A 21,678-nucleotide genomic window follows, 5' to 3' on the forward strand; every position below is an offset into this window, starting at 1 on the left:
ATTAATGAAATATTCTGTCATAAACAAAAAATATTTATATTTCGGAAAGGAAAAGTTTTTGAACCTATGTTTACATGACATTTTTTCATCCTTAAAAAAGATAAAATAAGAAGATCAAAGTTTGGCCATTTATCTATTTCCAAAATATTTTGCATATATTACCGACTAAACCACCCATTTGCTACGATAATTGCAGACAGTTGTCAATGTTCACAATGACGTAATTGAAACTATTTAGTTTTAGTATAGAGTTGTTAATATAGTGAAAGTTGTTGTTTGGACTTTCTACGAGCTGAGTTCTGTAAATGAACTCTCAAAATTTACTATGAGGACGTTTATGCCGCTATAGCATGTTACACGTTTGCTTCGACAGTGGCATATTTTTATGCAGTTGTGTTATTGCAATAAAAGTGTGAGGTTTATTAAAGTTCCAGGAAAAATGTGATAATGTTATAGATTCTTTCTTTTTTTCTAATACTAATGACTTCAACTTTTGAATTTATTGATAAAATAGTTTGCATGACATATGTTGATGTTTTTTTAAACAATAACGATATAATTTTAAATAAGTTTTGTTTACGGCGTGATTTCACATCAAGAATGTTATAACTCGGAGTGGCAATAATTTTAAAAATAGATGTGTATTATTAAACTAAGCGAAAGTATTTTCTTTTTGTATAAAATTGCCAAGATTTCAAATCGATGAATTCATCTACATATTTCTGATAATTTCTTGAATAATATTATAAACGACTGTTTACAATTGGATATTTCGAAAATTATGTTTCTCATTCGTTTATGTCAAATGACATTTATTTATAGTTGTCATAAGACGGGAAACTATTGAATTTAAAATACATGTATAGAAAATTTAAAGATGTAAAAATATATAAAATACGTCTCACATAGTTTGCATATATAAAAGGTATTCAATGCAAAATACTCGTGGTGAGTATTTAGTAAGCAAAATAAATTTCTACTTAGATTCTATTTACCCAATTGAATTTATAAAAGTATTAACTTACATAAATATCCGCAGTCCAGTTATTGTAATATTATATATATTATATAAACAAGTAAAAAAAGTAATTTTCTAATTCGTTATGAATTAATGTATACATTTCGTATTTAGTACATACATATACATACTACGTACTTAATACTTAATGTAAAGATTATTGTCAAAATTTTGATTAAGGAATCGAATGTAATGTTTCATAATCATTTTACAATTTTATTCTACTGTGAGAATTTCCATTTTTCGTAGATGTGGTTAAATGTACAAATGTGTGCGTTGATGTTGGTTGTTCTTACATAGTATCGTATAACCTAGAGTATCGAGTGTATTGCGAACGGTATACTGCAGACTGCTCTGAATAATCCCGGATGAAGTAGTTTCCTAATTGTGAATATCAATGTATTCCGTTAGAAATCATTGCATAGAGATATATAATCATATGTATTAGGTCGTCCGAAAAGTTTCTTTCGTTTCATAAGGTGATAATAGATGAAAAACAATTTCCATTTCCGTTTCGGTATGATCCATTTCGTTCTATTTCTATTATTATGTTCGTACATAATTCAATAAACTAATATAAAACAAGCTAATATAAAACAGAGCTACATTTAGCTGTCTGAACATTCCAACTTATTGTTAAGTATTGTCAAGTACTTTGTCTCGGTGAGTTGAGTAACTGCTATATCAAATCTTGTCATAAGCCTTAGATAAATTAAAAGTTTTTATAGCGTATCACGTTCAACGACAACAATTTTATCAATGGGCCGGTTAAAAAACGAACCAAGTTCCTAATATTTTTCCTTACGTTCTTTTCAGATGAAGCTAATTTTAGTAACAGAGGACACGTGAATCGTCACGTCTCATCTAACTATCGTTATTGGTTACACAAATTGATCATCATTGATATAAACAAATATCTTATCTAGAACAATGACTTTTTTTATATGTGATTGATAAATGATTATGTAATCAAGCAATACTTCTTTAATGACCATTTAATAGCTAAACGTTGCGATAGATTTCTTTAAGGTGAAGTACCATTCCCCCTAGATGAAATTGGCCTGCGTACAATGCAACATCTATGGTTTCGGGAGGATGCTTTTCTCCCGCACACAGTACCCACCAATATTCGTAGAACACTAAATAAACTATTTCGAAACGGTTGGTTTGGCAGATGTGAAAATGTAGAATTTCTACCGCGTTCACCAGATTTCACTCCTTTACATTTTCTCATATGGGGCTATGTAAAAAATAATTTTTATCAAGTTGAGCCAACAACACCTACAAATATGAAACGTAAGATTGATCATACGTGTTAGAATCTATCGACTACTACACTGGATAGAGTAGAGGAATTCTTGAAAAAACAGACAAAAAGCTTTTGTGCATTGAGATAAATGGCCGTAAGTTTGAACGTCTATTACGATAGAATCCATATCAATTAGACATTCACATACAAACAAAATCGGCTCTTTTTAGAGCCAATATTACGTGAACAAAGTCCGATCATATAGCCGCCTCATGATTGTGTATCTTTACTGTCAACCGTAAGATGAATATGACTTTAGATAAATAAATAAATAAGTAAATGAATAAATAAAATAAGCAAATAAATTTCTATCCTTAAAATGTGCAAAAATAATTAACTATAATAATAAATAATTAACTAAAAATAATAAACTATATTATGACATATATCAGATATTATGATATATTCGTTCATGCTAACTACTTTTTTCTACGTAAACCAAGATATTTTAAACTTATACTTTGAACCTAATAAATATCAAGGACATTCTTCATGTAGAAAGTGAATCACAATATTAAAATTTAGTTATCCTTCTCTATCAAGATAAAATGCAAAAGAGTGAATATAGAAATAATGATCCAAGAGCATTTTATGTACTCATATGCAATGGATATTCTAATCTGATTTTAATATGAGTGTAATTTATTCTGTCCGTGATAACTGTACGTTCTTTCTTTAGAAGAAACTAAACTGAACAATATATGTATAATCTGAACTCTCTTGCATAATGATTCTTCAACAAATAATTTTAGTAAATTGGCAAAAGCTCCACTTTTATAATTGTATAATTTTAAGTCAAATAGAACAATTGAATGACTTGTAATTTGTAAAATTCACTTCTAGAATTTCACATCTTTTATTATCAAGCTTATTATTGTCATATAAGAGGATTTGTTAATATTAATAACCTGTATCTTATGATTTGTAAAATTGTGCATTTGTTCAATTAATTCAATTATGTAAAATGGTCGAAACTACAAAATAGTATAATACAAGTTTGCATACAATTCAGAGAAACTAAAATATAAACAAAAAAGATAATACAACTTCTAAGGATTATTTAATTTGTCTAAAACGTGAAAGAGCTTTTGAGACATTTTATATGATATTGAAGGATAAACTCATCTTAATCATATGTAGAGACTGCATATCCGGAGTCACATCGTAATATGAGAAGTGAAAAACAAGCATAAAGGAATAAATATTAAGTATATGTGTATATACTTATATACTTGTGTATATTCGCACTATACAAATAGACGTAAAGAAAATAAACGTGTACTGTAACAGCAATTTAATCAAGACACTAAGCATATGCAAGTACATACATATATATATATCAATCGGGAAACTGACGAAGTTTTTAAAGTATGAAATCATATAACAGATTTATATTAATTTCATATAATAAACTTCAGAACCCTTAATATATCTATACAATTGTATAATATAATATTGCGCATTTTAAGATGTCAGTCATAATAAGTACGTTATATACATACTACTACTATATTTCATTAAATTTTATTTAATGTGGTTGTTACATAATTATTATCAACTAAAAATATCTTCGTTGCTTTTTAAATATTTGTTGTTTATCATTCAGCAATGTCAATTATTATTATAAGATAGTATTACTACAGTATTGAAAGAAAACAATTTTCCTTAAATGTTACAAAATTTGTATTAAATAAAATAAACTCGGTTACTGATTATTTGTCAATAACTTAATTTCATAACAAAATTTCAGTTCAATGGATACAGGACAAAAGTAAATGCTAATTTATTATTTTAATATTTCAAGTCGAAGGTCTAGAACAAATACGTTCTTTTTTTAATATTGCTTTACATGTCTGCTAATGTTTCTATACTTTCTACTTTCTCCTAGAATTTCTCTCGCAATAAGTAAAGTATCATCCGAGGTACAGAGCAACTGTACTACATATAATCTTCTAGATTTTCTATTACAATAATAGCGAATGATAGTTACTTCATATTTTTTATTTTTTCTATGGTATATACAATGAGTAAGTCCATGAGCATTTGAAAACTTTTGAAAAAGATACGAGAAACCTTAAATATTATATTTTAAATAGCATATTACTCTTAAATATCATACCGTTCCATGTAAGGAACCTTAGGAAAGGTATAAAACTTTAAGGGTCTTGTTACATAATTTTTTAATAAATTTTTATGAAAGATATCCCAAGTATTTAAAATAATGCTACAAATTCATTTGCACGCATGAACAACTTTTTTGTTCGACATTATAACACATTTTCTCAGCAATATAAACGAATATACACGTTGTAGATAGTAATCACTGTATGTAGCAATCGTACTAAATATCCCGCTTAATTTTTTACTCATTTACGAAACAAAAAAAAAATTTCAGATATAACTATCTACATTACGTGTCCCATATATATGACGATAATGAACGAAATAGTTCAGAGCTCGTGGTGAAATTAAAATTTAATGTTTAACACAAGGCTAAGACCGTGCACGTACTAGCGACAAAACTGTCGCTTTAACAGCTAACATCCGAGAACACCGATTTCCATTTCTTTACCTGAGTTTCCCCACTGATCAGTCTTACGTGTAGCTAAACTTCCAATATTTCTTAATCTCTTACACAATCTTTGAAAAATTCGGTTCGGAGTATGTGTGCAATTTGGAAACCGTTCAACGTACAACGTTCGTGTCCTTACCGAATTTTGTTGCGTTTCACCATAGATGAAGATCGTATCCACCTACTTTTTAAAAGAAAACTTCATTGTAACACTTGAGATGATATTTGATTCAGTAATCGAATAATACTGATTGCCAATATTCTACACAGCATCATAAGTTGTCACAATGTTTACATTCACATAGTAAATCATGTATTATAATTATTAGAACGTAAAGGTTAAAGAAAGTCTATTTGTTCATATAAAAGGAAGGATTAATGAAATATAACAAGCCATAAGAGATGGATCTACAATCCTGAGATAGAAATAAAAATCTTCACGACCTTCCATAACTTTGGATGACCTTCATCATAGTTTGTCTTAAGGCTAGCTTTATCACGTAGTGATAAAAATATTTATTACAGCATCTGAGCTGAAAAAATACAGATAATCTTGAAATTTCTTCAACGCGACTATACAAAAAATACTTACATCATATTATGCTCCACCGAGCAAATATTATTACATGAAAAATATTGTTATCAATAGCAGAAATATTAGAGATGGACAAAGTTATTAGGTCATCCTGTATACACCGTTGTTAAAAAAAGAAGAAATTGAACTTTCAGTTGATACAAGCGAGAGCATAAAGATACATATAACTACTAAAACTATAGTATATTAGGTAATATACTATATAGGTAATGACAAAATCCGCAATCACTGAGTTGCCAACCCAATATATACAATCTGATATATATGTTTATTTCTTAGACAAATTTCTTTCAAATTTGAAATTTAACATTTTATGCCATTATTTATATATTGTACTACTGATGCTATAGTATGTTTTTGTATATTTCTTCTACTATTAGGGCTAGATCTATAGGTGTATATCTGATATTGACATGAGTATTCATTAAGTTAGTTGTAAATAAAGATATATAATTTGGCACAAGATTTTAGACAAAATGTTTATAAATGTGTACAAGAAATTAATATCAAGCTTATGTACATGTACTTTCAAATATAGTCAATGATATTTATCATTACCGCAAATCTGTAAATTATGTCTATTTACAGTTTACATTTTACGTTAGGTTTTTCTTTTAATCAATCTATTATACATATACTTATATGTTATATGTAATTACGTATGATATAGATATAACGAGTCATTGTTAATGACTTTTGAAAACTTCAATACATTACTATTGTTTCTCTTATTCTTTTAACAAATCCAAATTATTTTCTCCAAATTATTGTTATTATAACATTCCTCTTGATAAACGATTAGAACTTTATACAAGAACTAAAAAAATTTGTATCAATACATTACAACTGTTCATTACATAATGTACTTGTACATTACAATCTCTTAAACGAACTAATTTTTTGCAAAAATTATAAAACTCAATTTATGATTTCAGCTGAGCACTGATAACCTATTACATATCTATAGTGGTTGAAGTCACTCTAAAGTCTAAACAATCAATTCAAGCAAAAAAGAGAAAAATAATCTGAGATTTTCTTTCATGAATCAGAAGTTTAGACATTGTTCCTTCTTAAAATTATAGATTTTATACATGTAACAATCCTTTTATCTTTAATACGAGGATCGCCCAGAAAATACTATCCGTTTACGTATAGAAGCCATATAAAACGATGGAATGTACTTAGAGACGCTCACTTAGTTTCATCTATGTATTGACATAATTCATACAAAATTGTTTGTTTAAATATTTAATATTGTCGCTGTATGACACGTTTAAAATGACGATGCGAATTGAAAATCCCGCCGATGACACTTTTACGCTCTTCGACCGCTGAAAAAATTCTTCCAAAAGTAAAAAGTAACCACAGAATTACAGCGATTAATTCGCGGCAGCACGAATTCAGTAGGGATAGAGAAACTGTACGCGATCGTAAGCATTCAAGTCGTTCGTCTCTCACTACAGAGTTCAAGAACGTGTTTGCAATTTCATTACAAATGATATTCATTACAAATGACTTTTTGCAAAACTTAAAGATTTGTTTGACTGATAATTGTTTATAAGAAACATGATTTAAACAACTGCGTAAGGACGATATTTATGTGAACTGGCGGCGGAAACGTATGACGAAGATATACAAAAACTCGTATATCTCGTTTCGAGACGTATTCAATTAAAGCTAGTGATTGTATTAAAAACTAACTTAGTAAATAATTAGTATAACTAATCTCTTATGTAATAAAGCTGAAATTTCCTTTAAATGGTGTTAAGGTATTTTTAAACTTCTTAGAAACGTTATGCCCTGTTTTTATATCGTTGTAATCGTTTCTGTATTTCTCAATATGCTTGTTACATTTAAATACTATTTTATTTCAATATAGGATAATTTTAAGAAAATATAAAACACAATAGTAAATAATAAAATTATCCTTAAAATAAATAATCTATAATAATTTTTGTGTTATTATCTAGAAAATAATATTTGCGTTTTAGCATTAAAAAAATCTTTACTCACCCCAAAAAGATATTTATGCCTTTGATTAACAGCTTGGTAGGAAACTAGAACACATTTTTGTAAAACTCTTTTTAGCCGCGTAGTTGATGATATATAATAAACATATATCAGATACACTTTCTCAATCTTCGAAATTGTATGCCGTATACAAAATTCACTTATTATAATATTTATTTAAAAGTGAAAACTTAAAAAATAAGGAAGATTCTGGCATTTCACAACCACCCTCGATAGCGAAACTTAATCAATAACTCTACATTACTGCTACCATGTGGCAAAGTATAGAAGCTTCATAGTACTGCACGAAAAACATACATATTTTTAAACCGGAAATTAGTCCCTAAAAAGGAATTCTTAAAAATGTTTTATATGTAAAAATCTTTAAATAATATATATGATGCAAGTAACATACCTTCATCTTTTACTTTATTCATAAAATGAAATTCAACTAAAGTCATTTACTTAACTTTCGATTCTTTTCATTTACTTTATTTAGATTTTTTAACAAGTAGTTCAATTTCTTATTTGTTAAATTTTTTCCTATATTAATGTTTTTCGTACATTAAATTTTTATCCATTTATGTATTTATGTATTTTGTATCGATAATCTACTTCGAAAGTATCTTATAAATATAAAAATCTAAACAACCTGATAATTAATTGTATTTGATCAGAAATATATTTGTCATTAATTTCCAATATAAACAAGAAAGCAATATTTATGTTACTAATCAAAACACACTATAGTTCACTAAGTATATAAACTTTTACAAATTATCGAAATTTATATAAAATAGTAAAAAGTATAAGATAAAAAAATAACTTTTGTCTGATAAGTGTTTCGATGTTTAACAAACATGTTGTGAAGATTATGTTATGTAAAGGTTATGTAAAGAGTATAATACTTAACAAAATTAATCAAATATAAAATATTTATATTATAAGATCATTTATTATTGAAATTATATATTTTTTCAAAAATCTTTTTCATTAATACATTATCGATCTCTACTAGATCGATATTAGATACAGATAATAACAGATATCAATGTATCGAGTATCGATAAGTTATCGATGAATTTCAAATTATCCAATAAAACAAATAAAAATTTCAGTTTTATAAGTATGTTTTAACACTACATTTAATATTTTCTATTAACTGCAATACATTTAAAATCAACTATTTTAAGCTTATAGCAATTTTTGTCTTTTGCATTTGTAAATAACATTTAAACGCAGTTAAAATGTATAATGTGTTTTTGTGTTAATTTACAAATTAAAATTGGAGAATGTGTTACGATCTCGCGTAATTATTCTAATTTAGACAATCTGTGTATTTCTAACATTATAGGATAAATAATTCACGCGGTGCAATATAGAGAAATGGATAGAAGTTGATTTTAATTTTTTTAAATTGTCTCAGAACAACTATAATATATATACATATATACAGGTAATAATAAAATATAATAATGAAATATATAGGTAAAATATACAATTAGGACTTTCCTGCTCAAGAGTGTATCTGTATGCGTCAAAATACCAATGAAATTGCGGTCACCAAGAAGTTTCATAAGAACAAGGAACTACAGCAAAACCAGTTAATATGCCCCAGTTGCCACAAAGAAATGCATACCGTTATGTGCGGAGATTATACTGGTGTTAGCATTAAATGTTTGTGAAATATTTATGAAAAATGTCTATCGAAAAATATTATAGTTGCAAAGAACGTTTTGCAGCTATAGCAATACAAGTATAAAACCTCGTTCTAAGTTTCACGAATCCTATTTTCATGGAAAGAGAATATCAAGTACCACTTCTAGGCTTATCTTATATTTTCTATTCTTAGTGTAACAAATATTTATCTAAAGATAATTATTTAGAAATTATTAATAAAAATTATTTATAATATATAAACTGTATCAGATAAAAATTTATTAAATAGGTGTATGTATGTATTTTGCAGACAATTATTAAATCGTCACGATACAAAAATAGAAAGCTCATAGTTGCAATCTCTTTTTATATATTTCATATTTTTATAAGAAATGATATTACGTATTTTACAAAACCTTAAATATCTCCTTGCTGATCTTATTTCGGATAAGTGCATGGCTCGTAATTATTAACTAATAGCTAAGAGAAAATATTCAATGACCATCGGTATTAGCTCAATTTTGAAGTCTATCATACACGCACTGTTGCACACTTTCTATTACATCCGACGTAACCATGCAGGAGTAACTCATTCTAATACAATCGTTTCTTACTTTACGCGAGACTTTCATATTCCTTGAATTTCAGTCTTACAGCCCTTTTGGTTGCTCGCACTTCAAAATATTGATTTTCTTTATTTAAGGATATCTTATATATTTTGTAATTCATTTAAATGAAAAAATACCATCTATACTTTCGGATTATATTTTCAGGTAGAACAACGTACCATCAATCATCCACTTATGCTCAGTTAGGAATTAGCCAAGTTCACGCGTATTTGGCAATATTTTGAAACTTGATCTTGTCAAAAATGAAATCTTAATTTCCATCTTATTTCGAAACGTAGCCTCTTCCTCATCCCACTTCTACCATTATTTCATTTATATTATTTCAATTATATATTTTAATTTTTTATAACACAGGATATTTAAGCTTTTATTTTAAATCTCTTTTTAGATGTACGGAGCAATTATTAGATTAATTTTATTAGTTTATCGTGAAGATATTAGGATCCATCGTTATCAATAATAGAAATCCATCGTTGATGACTTTTCTTCAGTAACGTTTCATTCTTTTACATTTGAGATATTTCCTACACAAAAGGCATTGAACGCGTTTATCGATTCTACTTAGCATGGTACGAGTTTCACAAAAAGTGATCAACTGTAAATTAATAAACGTAATAATATACAATACTACTGTAATTGAGACAATTAAGAAATAAGTTTTTACTAGGAAATCATATAATATACCATGAAGCCATGTAACCATGTTTGAAATTAATTTAATAATAATACTGAAATGCATGCAAGCAAAGAAAGGATAATAATAATATATGTATATTTAAAAATAGAAATATTTATGGTATTATACATGTATCTCGTAAAAGATGTACTTACTTTCCATCATATGAGAGAAAATAAGACCGAATTGTTTTGACCCACTAAGGACCAATATTGCATTCACGGAACATCTCATTTACAATCTATTTTTAGATAATTTACATTATTGACTTTGTGCTTTAACGTTGTGATTTTGAAGAGAAAGCTAAAGAATTTGTTTAACATTTTTTTTCAATCAATATCCCTTCTTTCATAACTCTTCTATAATTTCAGAAAATTTTCAAAAATTAAAATATTTATAGCATTATCATACTAATTTTTTCCAAATTATAAAATCCTCCTTTTTATAATTTTGATTTTCTTACCGGACTTCTCTATATTTTCTCTGTATGTATTATCGTGGTACATTTTTCTTACCTTAATAAAACGATAAATTATTTTATTTATACCTCTCAATAATGTTGCGCGTAAGGATGAATTAATCGTTGACGAGATAAATATGTATGCCACATGATTCTTTTTACGAGATATTAAAAGATGAAAGGTAATAAATTTCATTTATTATCAATTATGCATTACTAAAATTTAACGAATAAGTACATGACATCTTAATAAATTAAAAAATTTTAATTTTATCATTTCCTCGTATTTTTGAATATGTCTTAAAAATTATGCTTAAATAAAAAGATAGCTTAAAAGAATTTAGCCATTTAATGCCGTTCTAGTCTGAAATAAAAAATTGATATGTCATAAAAACGACTTCTTCTGTATTTCTTATAAAATAAAACATCTGGGAATATTATCGTCATCGAACTAAACGAAAATCGGGCTTTGTGAGAATATTTAGCGGGGGAAAGCAATCTGGCTACCATTCTCCTACCGCAGAAATTTATTATTCAAGAAAGCATAATTTACAATGAAACAACGGAAATGACACGTTAATATACTTTGCTCAATCCATTTCATTAAATTTCTGATTTTCATCAAGGCAATACATTTTTATGAGAATCGTCAATTTAAAATTATTATCTACAAAAGAGAATATCATTAATACGTATAATAGTGGAGGATGAAGTCAATTATTGCGCTGTTCGTGACAACGTATGAAAGTGATATATAAGTCTTATAAATCCTGTTAATTACTGTGTATCTACCATGCGTAAGAAGTGTATTGAATAAACGTTTACGCATAATTATTCAATACTAAATTAATTCCTCTTTATATTTAGCTAACATCTGTAGCATAATAATCATTTTACGTTGAATCTGGTTAGGGGTTAGGTTATATCTATCTATATTATATATATCTAAAATTAGCTTCTATTTTTATAAAACTAATGTACGTATAATGTACACTTGTACATTGATGTTACATAACATCCATCTTGAAGTATTACTAAATAAGAGAAAAGTTTATTATGAAAACATTTATAATAAATTTATCGCCACGCCAAATATAAATGTCAAATATCAAGAAGTGATCTTAAATATCACACTATGTCTAAATCCTCTTTTTACAACTTTCCTACATAGTCAGTCCTTTAACTCCGGTTCATAGATTAAAATTACTCGAATATTTCATTATCGTCACACCAAACGAACGACACTCTACATTCACTACGTATAAAACAATACAGTACTTACACGATCTTTATCGCAAATTACATCGATCCCATTCCCAGCACTGGTTGCCGGTATTTTCGAAATAGTAGCTGACATGTTCGAACTTATTTCCCTTTGTTGATAATCGTAACATCGACCACTGACTTGAACGTACACATGCAACGATGATATTCCCGCAACTGTGACCCCGAAATGAATCAACCTAGTGACTTCGTTTGAAATTCTCAATGTCACAAAAAATTTCACTTCTACCCCGCAGGCATGCACGATTAACTTGTAGAAAATACACGGCCAGTTGGCAAACGTGTACGTTAATCGTTTATGTACACTAGGTGTATTACGGAATGTATTCAGATAGAAAGGAGTTACTTTTCTCCAGTATCGCGTAACAAGAAAGTCGCGATGCTGATTTTTCAGAACGAAGATTCGTACGTTCGCGGGCAAACCGAACGATCGTAACCGAACCGTTCAACACCGTATAAAAACCCGAACGACGAAAATGCGAAACGAAACCCGTACGAAAACCCGGTGAATATTACTCGATCGAATAAATAGTACTTAAAGAGAGGAATTCACGTGCATACACTGGATTACAAAATGATGTTAGTTTGACGGCGTACTAAAGCGGAATACCTACCGGCACAGCAGTGAGTTTGCTAGACCGATTATACAAGCTGATCTCCCTCCATCGTTTCACAACTGGTCATACGGAGATACCAGTACGGAGAGCCACATTTTACTCGTCTTAAATTTTACTTACATCCTTTAAGGATGCGATGGTTAGAATTCATCGCAGCATATTGTTTATTAAATTAAGAAGTTAGTAAAAGTCAGAGAAGCGAAATTACAGTGAATCGCGATAGTATTTGAACACTTACCATAGAAAATTTTTGTGTATATAATGCTTGTATTATATAAAATATTTTGAAATTGTATTAGGATTGCAATGAGACACGATTGTCGTGATTAAATTGATCATATTCGAAAGCAATCTGAAACTTTGGCGGCAGTATATTCACGCACATCACTTAATTCAATACCATAAGCATATGTATGTTTTAACACAGAGAAACTATTTGAATATTTATCGTGTATTTCATACGTCCGAAGCTTAGATTGAAATATATAGGGTTCTATCACTGTCACATATAAATCACTCATATTTTTTTTTATCCTGTCCGGTTCTAATATACTTGTCTGCGTCGATCTAAGACACCTGTGTTGAGTTTAAATTCCAAGAATCAGTAAATCACTTTGTAACATCAAGTTTTTGGTCTTCTAAATACCATTTTAAATTCTAAATACCAAATTCATTTCTAAATGAATTTGGTTTTCATTTATCAATTTCATTTCTAAATACCAAATACCATTTTACGACGGGCAATGTGCTTTGGGTTAATATCTGCCACATTACAATTTGTATTTATTAGATAAAACAGTTCTACCGAAATAAACATTAAATTTCTAAGGAATTGTTACTACTACATCGGTTAAAATTAAAAAATATAAAAAATGACCTAGATATCTACCTGGACTCACTTAAGACGAAGTGTATATACATGTACATATTATATTTGAAATCTTAGATCTGTCCTGCTTTCTCTTACAATTATTTCCGGTACATTAATGTGTTCCTGCCTAATTGTAAGTGTTAATAAGATGTTATTCATTCATGAAACAAAGTGAATATCTTACAACCATTCTACATTTTTTTTACTCTCAAACTACATAGATACACGTAACACTTCAATAATATATTTATAACCTCAAAATAATATAACTTAATTTAACTTTCAATTACATATGTCTCCACTACGAGTTACAAGAAATAGACATCTTTTATTTTAGCACAATATATTTTTAGTTAATATATAAAATTTTTAAGTGAGTATAATACTATTAATATTTTCGAAGTACATACTATATGTATATATTGTAGTAAAAATATATGTATTTTACATTTGTTGCCATTTATTTAATCTAAATAATCTAAATAACTTATAATATAAATATATTATATATAATTGTTACAACAATTTTACTAATTAAAACATTAATGTTTCGAAAACAATAGTCAATTATTACAGTAATTCAAATATTCCCGCTTACGGTATCGATCGAGAGGGAAGTACAACATACATATATATATATATATATATATATATATGCATATATAAATATGTATATATACCGTGCAATACAACGAAAGTGTTGCTTTTACAATATGCATTATATTTAACTACATAGATTTGAGGAATTTCAGCAAAGCTGTTTGATTTTAAAAAAATTTTAAAAAAGCTTAATATAAAAAGTGTTATAAAAATTAATTACTAGATAAGAGTATAAACTTTTAACTTTTGTAGATAACCTGTTGTTACCCACAGTAAATATAAACGTAATCAAAGCATAAGAATTTTATTGTAAATGAGTGATTCTGCATAAATTGCATTATTGTACAAAACGTTTATAAGAGCACCTTGAAGAAAGGAAGAAACCTTGTCTTCATATAAAACTTATTTTGATTTTAAAAGTTAACTAAAAAGTGAAAAGCAATAATTAATTGAAAATGTTTAAATTTTTGGTACATCTAAATGTCTATTTTGCAAATAGTGGTATTATTGAATAGAAATATGTACACTAATATCTTTTTTAGATAACCTTAAGCATTGGGATTTATGCTGGTATATATATAAGTCAAAACTATGAGGTATGTTTTAAAATTGTCATTTCTTAATATACTTTAACTTAATATAATTTAATGTATCCTTTTCCGTCGTATAGTAAAACTCATATTTAATACATATAAATGTTGATTTATTACAGATACCTCGTGTAGATGAGCCTACTAAGATAATAGAACGAATAAAGGAAATTGCAGATGAATATAAAAAAAAATAATTAATAATGATTTATCTAATAATACTATTACATTTGTGGAATACGTTTTAATCCAGTTTATTGTACATATACGTTTATATATATATAAACATGTAACACAATTTGATTTGGTTTGATTTTAATAAAACATTTTATGTAATGAGTGAATTTATAATTTACACATAAAGTAAAATGTACCTAAATTTACAGCAATTATTTACTTTAAATGTACATATTACATCTTTAAATAATTATATCTTACGTCATACATATATAAATCCACCACTAGAATATTCTAACCGTGCTTGTGGTTCTACAAATGCTAACCAATCAGATGCATGTGTTGGAAGTAATCCCATCGATTGACATTTGTATAATGCTAACGCAATATTTACCAATTGTCCCAGAAAGTACACAAACTTCTGTCCAAAAGCATGAGTTCCTTCTATTACTTTAAATGCTAAAAACAATTATTTTTATGATGAGCATAACTGGTTGTAACAATTTATTTTAATTAAACTATGATTGCTCTATATGAAGTATTTAAATGTGTAGAATATTTCAGTTCTATATAGATATTTTTGTTTAAGCACTTCAAATTAATTTTTGTTAAAACCTTTAATAGGTTTAGTCTGTATTATATATATTTGAATGTATATGATACTCATTTTTTATTTATTATAAAATATATGTATGTAAACATAACTTGATATACTTACTTTGTTGAAGAGTAAATAATGCTTTCACTGGTCTAATTATTAACATACCAACCATCATAATAGGAAATATTGATATGGAATTACCCGCCATATACATTATAAATAAATTCATTGGAACTTGTTTAAGAGGACCTAGGGCTAAATCCCATGATTTCTTAATTATCAAATGATTAGAATCAGATTCTCTAATTGAATCGACGGCATGAAATAAAGCAACAGCAGGTGTATAACCTGGTGGTGAAGCAATATCCACATTTTTTTCTTGTTTATTCCTACAAAAAACGCATATTCAGTTACATCATTCTGCTCAAAAATTAATTCTCTGACAAATACAAAAATTATATCTACATTAATATAAAATAGGCAATAGATATATAAATGAAAATCATCATTGGCATAGTTTAACGTTCATTTTAATTAATATCTATAATAAATATTCTAATGCTTGAATTGTTTAATAAGACGATATTAGTACAATGAGTGTGTACTAAATAAAGTACTGTATTCTAACCTCTACATTTTTAAATCATTTAATTATCTAAAACTATTGGAAAAACCACAATTTTTATTAACATATTTATTTTTTACAGTTTAATTTATAAGATTATATAGACTATATAGATGTATATAAGTTAAAAAATGATTTCAGAAAGTTATCATATCAAAACAAACTACATTGTACATTGAAAATATAACTTGAATGATAAAGTTACCAACTTGTGAGCGAAATCCAAAGCCCATTTAGATCGTTTTATATTTTGCTTAGCTGCTGTCATTATTATTACATATGTCTACACTTATTATATTATGTATTATTATAATTTGTCTGCTAGTTACTACAATAATATAAACGTACAGTAGATTTACACTATACAATGACAGTATACGACATCAATCAAATGCTAAGTTCGTCAAAAATCAATTCTAATCGATTGCGAAATTTCAATATGTATAAAATTTAATAATTAAAATTCAGCATTATAAGAAAGAGACACGTATTACTGAAATCTAATAAATAAAACAATATTAGAATTATGGCATTAAAATTTAACATACTTACCACAATGAAATAATTTGAAAAAAGATTAAAATCGCAATCGTATCTACTTTAACATCTCATGAAAAGTTATTAACATTAAGTAATTGTTATGTAATAAATAAAAATTATATTTATATGACATTAAATGATGAAATAATAATTTTAATTATTTCCCTCTTAAATATCAGAAATGAGCAGAGCATTTTATATACAGAAATAATATTGATAGAGATATGAAATTAAATTTTAATTATGTATATATTTCTATTATTTCTTTTTATTTCTAAAGGTGCGAATTAAAAATGAAATATAAGAAAAATGATAATATATAGTACAACTTTTATATTTTATTTCTTTTGTTAAATTTGCTTCTACATAGATATTGATTAAGAAAATTCGATAGTTCAACTGCAATTGATAATATTGTACTTCATGTTTCTTTTACTTAATATTTTATTTTAAGATGGAAAAATGTAAATGTACTATAAATTCAAGAAATCAGTTTTTGGGTTTAGTCCATGAAGATGAAAATGCTTACAGCAAAAACTTCGTAAGATTGTGTTTTATTAGTAAATTATAACTATTTTTTAGGAAAATATTTTATTCGATATAGGTTTAGAAGCATGAACGTAAAATTAATAAAATACAGATTCGAGATTAAAAAATGTTTTCACAATCAATTTTTTACGTGGTAAATTTATAAAACATTAATGCGTTATTTTAAAAATAAAATAACAGAATATTGTTTTATTAAATGTTTATGTATATATGTATCTTATGATTTGTTATTTATAGAAAATCTCAACATCTAGCATTAAAGAATGTTTTATAGAATATTCTTTAGAAGATAAAATTGAAGCTTTGAGGAATATATTTGTTCATAATGAAAGACATACACAAAAGTTACCACCGATCATAAGCAATATACATAATTCTAAACGAATAATTGATGTAAGACTGAAATCTACTATAACAAAATCTTTTTTATCATGATTTATATTTATTATAATTTACTATATATAATTATATAATTTCCAGAATTATATGTTTTTAATATTTGTAACTTCTTCTTATAAATGAAGTTTGATTAATTAATAATAGTAAAAAGCATTGTTGTGTAGTAAATATAAAAGTAATATTTAATATATCTTACAAATTATTCAAGGTAAAAGAATGTTTACAACCAGATGAAGAAACACCATTTCAAACAATTATTTCTGAATTAAGAAATACTGTAATGAATAGCTATTGGAACAAAGAAGTTGGTAAAACACGTTACCAAATTTCAAATCTACCAGTGGGTATGAAACCAATGGAAGTAACTTTTGGGAAAAAGCTTAAGTCTGGTATAAAATATCACCAATTAGTATATTTATATTGAAAAAATATAACTGCAATATAATACATACGATTTTGAGTATTTGCTAAATTTTGTAATTGAATAAAGTTTATGAAATATTTTCATCAAATATTTTCTACTAATTAGGAGAAACTATGGGTGAACTTATTAAACAAGAAATAATAGAAAGTGATATTCCAGAACAGAATATTTTTGAAATGTATAAAAAAAGTCATAACAGTTATTTACCTGCAGAACAAGTTAAAAGACAGTATGAAATAATGAAATCTATCAAATGCCAATTATTAACTTACATACTACACAACTTTACATTAAATTTTCAGATATAAGAAACCATTTGATCAAAATTCATGTTTTGGAAAATTATGGAATGCTAATACCAAAGGTGAACGTCTAAAAAGACTCCTAACATGGATTATTGCAGATCCTGATCATTCACATTCTCATATTGGTAAAGTAAAGTAAGAGTAATAGCTTCACTATAACTAGTTACAATGGTAGTAATAAATATCATTGTAACTAGATATAGTGAAGCTATCAATTATATTATTACTGGAAAATCATATTATAATTATGATAAGAAAAAGTAGAAGAAACGAAATTTTTATTTAAGACAAAAGTAATATAAATTATGATTAATACCTTTATGTTAAATGAAAGAAACATCATGTTAATTTTAGAGAAAAATAGAAAATAGTTCTTCATTTTTAATGTTCCAATTATTTGAATGTTTTAGAGATATCATGAATATAATTGATGATAAAGTATATGAAAAAAAAGGAATATCTGAAATGTTAAACATTTTAAGTGATTGTCCTATAAATAATGAAGTAGTAGTGCAACAGAACTATTTACAATATATAAATAGTTTACGTCTGAAATTGAAGAAACATGTTCCAGAAATTCCATTTTTAGATATTTATGAAGATTTATTATCCCTTGATAAAGTATTAGATTAATCTTATTTCATTTTGCTATCTGTATAAAATTTGAAGACAAGTTTTATGTTAATTAAAGTGATTTTATATATGTTCATAGGATTATACAGACATTTTATCAGAAGATAAAGTCTTTTCTATCTTAGCTAAATACAAAATATATATAAATAAGACATTTCTAACACCTATATTAGATCTTCTTCAAATACGTAAGGAAGAGAATGTAAAGTATGAAGAGTTATTAAATCTTTTAAACTGGAAATATGACTTTCCTACATTACCAAAGATAGAAAGTAATGTATTTTTTAGAACTTTTAATTCTTCCGTTTGTTTCATAAATTTTAATTTTTACATGGTATATACATAAATAATATGTTAAAATACACATATTAGAATACTTTTTTAATAACATATCATTTTTCTAAATTAGAATATTTAACATTAGTGTCTAATATTGCATCATTTTTTCAGAGATTCCTTCAGAATGTCAACATTACAGTACTACATACAATACTACAATAGGAAATATAGAAAGCATAGATATTACAAGTTAGTATGTTCTTTATATATTTTAGATGAAATAAAAGATATATAAAGATGGACAAAATTTTATTTTTGAAAGAAATAAAAGTAACATTCTTCAGAAAGATGTATTTTTATTTTTGTCTTCTTCAATAAATTGTTATATTAACTCTTCAAGTTAAAAAAGATATATTTCAAATGTAGATAAAATAATATTAAAAATATTATAAGCATTAAATCATTACATCAACAATATCTTATTATTTTTACAGATATTCCAACAGCAGGAATTTCTTATGTAGATTTGGATAGATGTACTGCTTACAGTCTTATACTTCCAAATATTTTTACAAAATATGGTCTTACCCCAACAGATCTATCTAGAGTATGTTTGAAAATAATTTATATAGTATTTGACAAAATTTTAATTTTATAATATAAATATACATGTTTTGTTAATTGTATTTCAAATAATAGCTTCGAAATATGGAAGAAATAAAAAATATTTTTGAAGCTATTGGAATCCAATTCCCCAATGACACCTTTGATTTGATTTGGAAAAAAGGACAAGAAAAAAGCTATACAGATAATGTATCCATAGAAATTTTTGGAAGCTTGCTTGATCAATATGATGATTTAATTCATGATAAAAATAATTAAAATCCATAATTTAATACTGAAATTTAATAAAATATGTACATATATAACTATATTATACGAAATTACAAAGTATTTTTTATAGTATGTTTACATAAACATATATTTAGCTAAATTACATTTAAATATTTTTTTAATATCAGTTACACGAATAATTATTTTAGTAACTTTTTATAAATCTTAGTAATAAAAAGTTTATTGTAATCTACATAAAATGCCTAAATATTTTATATATTATATATACAATTATTATTATTATATATATTATTATACAATTACCTTAGAAACTGGTATTCAATTCAACAAGTAATATTTACATAAAAATTTCTATTAAGATTAATTTATATACATATATAAATCATTCTTATCAAATATTAATATTGTGGTTTCAAAAATTTTGTTTTCTTTGGTGATAGTTCATAATCCTTATGTTTCTTTAATAATTTTTCATATTTATGTTCAATCTTTGCCATTTTCTTATAATTTTTCCAATTTTTTGCCAATTGCTCATCTGAAATATCTACTTCTTGTTTTTCTTCCATCTCCGTATGTTCATTGTTCTGTTCCTCTTCCATGAATTTTTCTATTTCAGGATTCATTCCTTGAAAACTTACTCTGCCATCGATTAACTTCTCACAGAAGATATAACTAGGTTCAATAATAAATCTTTCTCTTAAATAAAAAGTAAACAGATAATTTTAATCTTTTTATGAAATACATATTCGTTTTATTCAAAATAGACTGTGATTATAAATATACATATTGCTTTATTTTGTCATGTAAAAATTACGTTTATTATAATAATTGTTAGTCGTTACTGTGCAATTACTAAGTGATATAAATATTTTATATTGACAAAGTATAATTATTAAGAAAATAAAGGGATATCCAAATACTTATGTGTTAAGTTTAAACTTGTTAAAATATTCGTTTAAGAATTGAAAGAAACTTACGAATCTTTCTTCATACGTTTTGTCAGTTCATTTCCAAAATATTCTTCACCTTCTTCATGAAATTGCTGCTTCTCTACTTTTTCTTTCGTCCGTTTCATAAACTAATAAATAAATAATATTCATTAAAATATAAAATTATACACAATTTTATACAATTTTGTTAACTTACTTTCATTTCTAAAATACTTTTTGATAATTTTGCTTTGTTAGCACTCATCTTTGTTTTTCCTTTTTAAATCAAATATACAAAATATAAGATACAATTGTTATTTTTATAGTTCAGATTATATTTCAATGAAAATATGTGTAATAATGTATTATGATTACAAACTTCAGTATAGCACGTGATTATTATTACAATGTACAATAAACGCGGAGCCGTATTGGTGGTACCATCTGCCTGGTAAGTCAATAACTATCAAGA

At 26.2% G+C, this 21,678-nt stretch overlaps 4 protein-coding genes across 6 annotated transcripts in view; 1 reads left to right on the plus strand and 3 right to left on the minus strand.

Moving 5' to 3' along the window:
* The window catches only part of LOC100652097 (long-chain fatty acid transport protein 4), a 30,220-nt gene extending 17,409 nt beyond the window's left edge, over positions 1-12,811 (minus strand). Inside the window, exon 1 of the mRNA XM_012318394.3 lies at positions 12,211-12,811. Within this exon, the coding sequence (XP_012173784.2) occupies positions 12,211-12,285 (75 nt within the window). The 5' untranslated portion in view covers positions 12,286-12,811. The remainder of the gene's footprint in view (positions 1-12,210) is intronic.
* A 2,317-nt stretch (positions 12,812-15,128) lies between these two features.
* LOC100650347 (ER membrane protein complex subunit 4) lies at positions 15,129-16,703 on the minus strand. 2 transcript variants are annotated; one of them, XM_003402204.4, is made up of 3 exons: positions 16,503-16,703; positions 15,786-16,057; positions 15,129-15,526 (listed from the first exon to the last, which is right to left on the minus strand). In XM_003402204.4, the coding sequence occupies exons 1-3, from the start codon at positions 16,559-16,561 to the stop codon at positions 15,330-15,332; spliced, it is 528 nt and encodes a 175-aa protein (XP_003402252.1). In that variant the 5' UTR covers positions 16,562-16,703; the 3' UTR covers positions 15,129-15,329. The 2 variants fall into 2 exon arrangements, with proteins under 2 accessions (XP_003402252.1, XP_048260279.1); XM_048404322.1 differs by lacking the exon at positions 16,503-16,703 and adding an exon at positions 16,134-16,248.
* Positions 16,704-17,173: 470 nt separating this feature from the next.
* LOC100650101 (EF-hand domain-containing family member B) lies at positions 17,174-20,579 on the plus strand. 2 transcript variants are annotated; one of them, XM_012318392.3, is made up of 10 exons: positions 17,174-17,374; positions 17,620-17,775; positions 17,990-18,170; positions 18,311-18,434; positions 18,508-18,645; positions 18,921-19,131; positions 19,223-19,415; positions 19,594-19,671; positions 19,917-20,029; positions 20,122-20,579. In XM_012318392.3, the coding sequence occupies exons 1-10, from the start codon at positions 17,288-17,290 to the stop codon at positions 20,302-20,304; spliced, it is 1,464 nt and encodes a 487-aa protein (XP_012173782.2). In that variant the 5' UTR covers positions 17,174-17,287; the 3' UTR covers positions 20,305-20,579. The 2 variants fall into 2 exon arrangements, with proteins under 2 accessions (XP_012173782.2, XP_048260272.1); XM_048404315.1 differs by having other exon boundaries at positions 17,215-17,515.
* Positions 20,580-20,611: 32 nt separating this feature from the next.
* Positions 20,612-21,643, minus strand: LOC100650226 (M-phase phosphoprotein 6). The gene is made up of 3 exons (XM_003402203.4): positions 21,424-21,643; positions 21,255-21,355; positions 20,612-20,973 (listed from the first exon to the last, which is right to left on the minus strand). The coding sequence occupies exons 1-3, from the start codon at positions 21,469-21,471 to the stop codon at positions 20,676-20,678; spliced, it is 447 nt and encodes a 148-aa protein (XP_003402251.3). The 5' UTR covers positions 21,472-21,643; the 3' UTR covers positions 20,612-20,675.
* Positions 21,644-21,678: the final 35 nt, after the last annotated feature.

Source organism: Bombus terrestris, chromosome 3 (genome assembly GCF_910591885.1).
Source record: "Bombus terrestris chromosome 3, iyBomTerr1.2, whole genome shotgun sequence".
NCBI lineage: Eukaryota > Metazoa > Arthropoda > Insecta > Hymenoptera > Apidae > Bombus > Bombus terrestris.

What these genes read in the sequence shown, in the direction of transcription:
- LOC100650347 (XM_003402204.4), bottom strand. Translation starts at nt 16,561, where the DNA reads ATGACAGCAGCTAAGCAAAATATAAAACGATCTAAATGGGCTTTGGAT. An exon ending in GCTTTGGATTTCGCTCACAA is followed by an intron (nt 16,058 to 16,502) that starts GTTGGTAACTTT and finishes CGTTTTTTGTAG; the next exon opens with GAATAAACAAGAAAAAAATG. An exon ending in ATTATTTACTCTTCAACAAA is followed by an intron (nt 15,527 to 15,785) that starts GTAAGTATATCA and finishes AATTGTTTTTAG; the next exon opens with CATTTAAAGTAATAGAAGGA.
- LOC100650226 (XM_003402203.4), bottom strand. Translation starts at nt 21,471, where the DNA reads ATGAGTGCTAACAAAGCAAAATTATCAAAAAGTATTTTAGAAATGAAA. An exon ending in AAAGTATTTTAGAAATGAAA is followed by an intron (nt 21,356 to 21,423) that starts GTAAGTTAACAA and finishes TTTATTTATTAG; the next exon opens with TTTATGAAACGGACGAAAGA. An exon ending in AAACGTATGAAGAAAGATTC is followed by an intron (nt 20,974 to 21,254) that starts GTAAGTTTCTTT and finishes TTTTTATTTAAG; the next exon opens with AGAAAGATTTATTATTGAAC.
- LOC100650101 (XM_012318392.3), top strand. Translation starts at nt 17,288, where the DNA reads ATGGAAAAATGTAAATGTACTATAAATTCAAGAAATCAGTTTTTGGGT. An exon ending in GCAGAACAAGTTAAAAGACA is followed by an intron (nt 18,435 to 18,507) that starts GTATGAAATAAT and finishes TTAAATTTTCAG; the next exon opens with ATATAAGAAACCATTTGATC. An exon ending in ATTTATTATCCCTTGATAAA is followed by an intron (nt 19,132 to 19,222) that starts GTATTAGATTAA and finishes ATATGTTCATAG; the next exon opens with GATTATACAGACATTTTATC.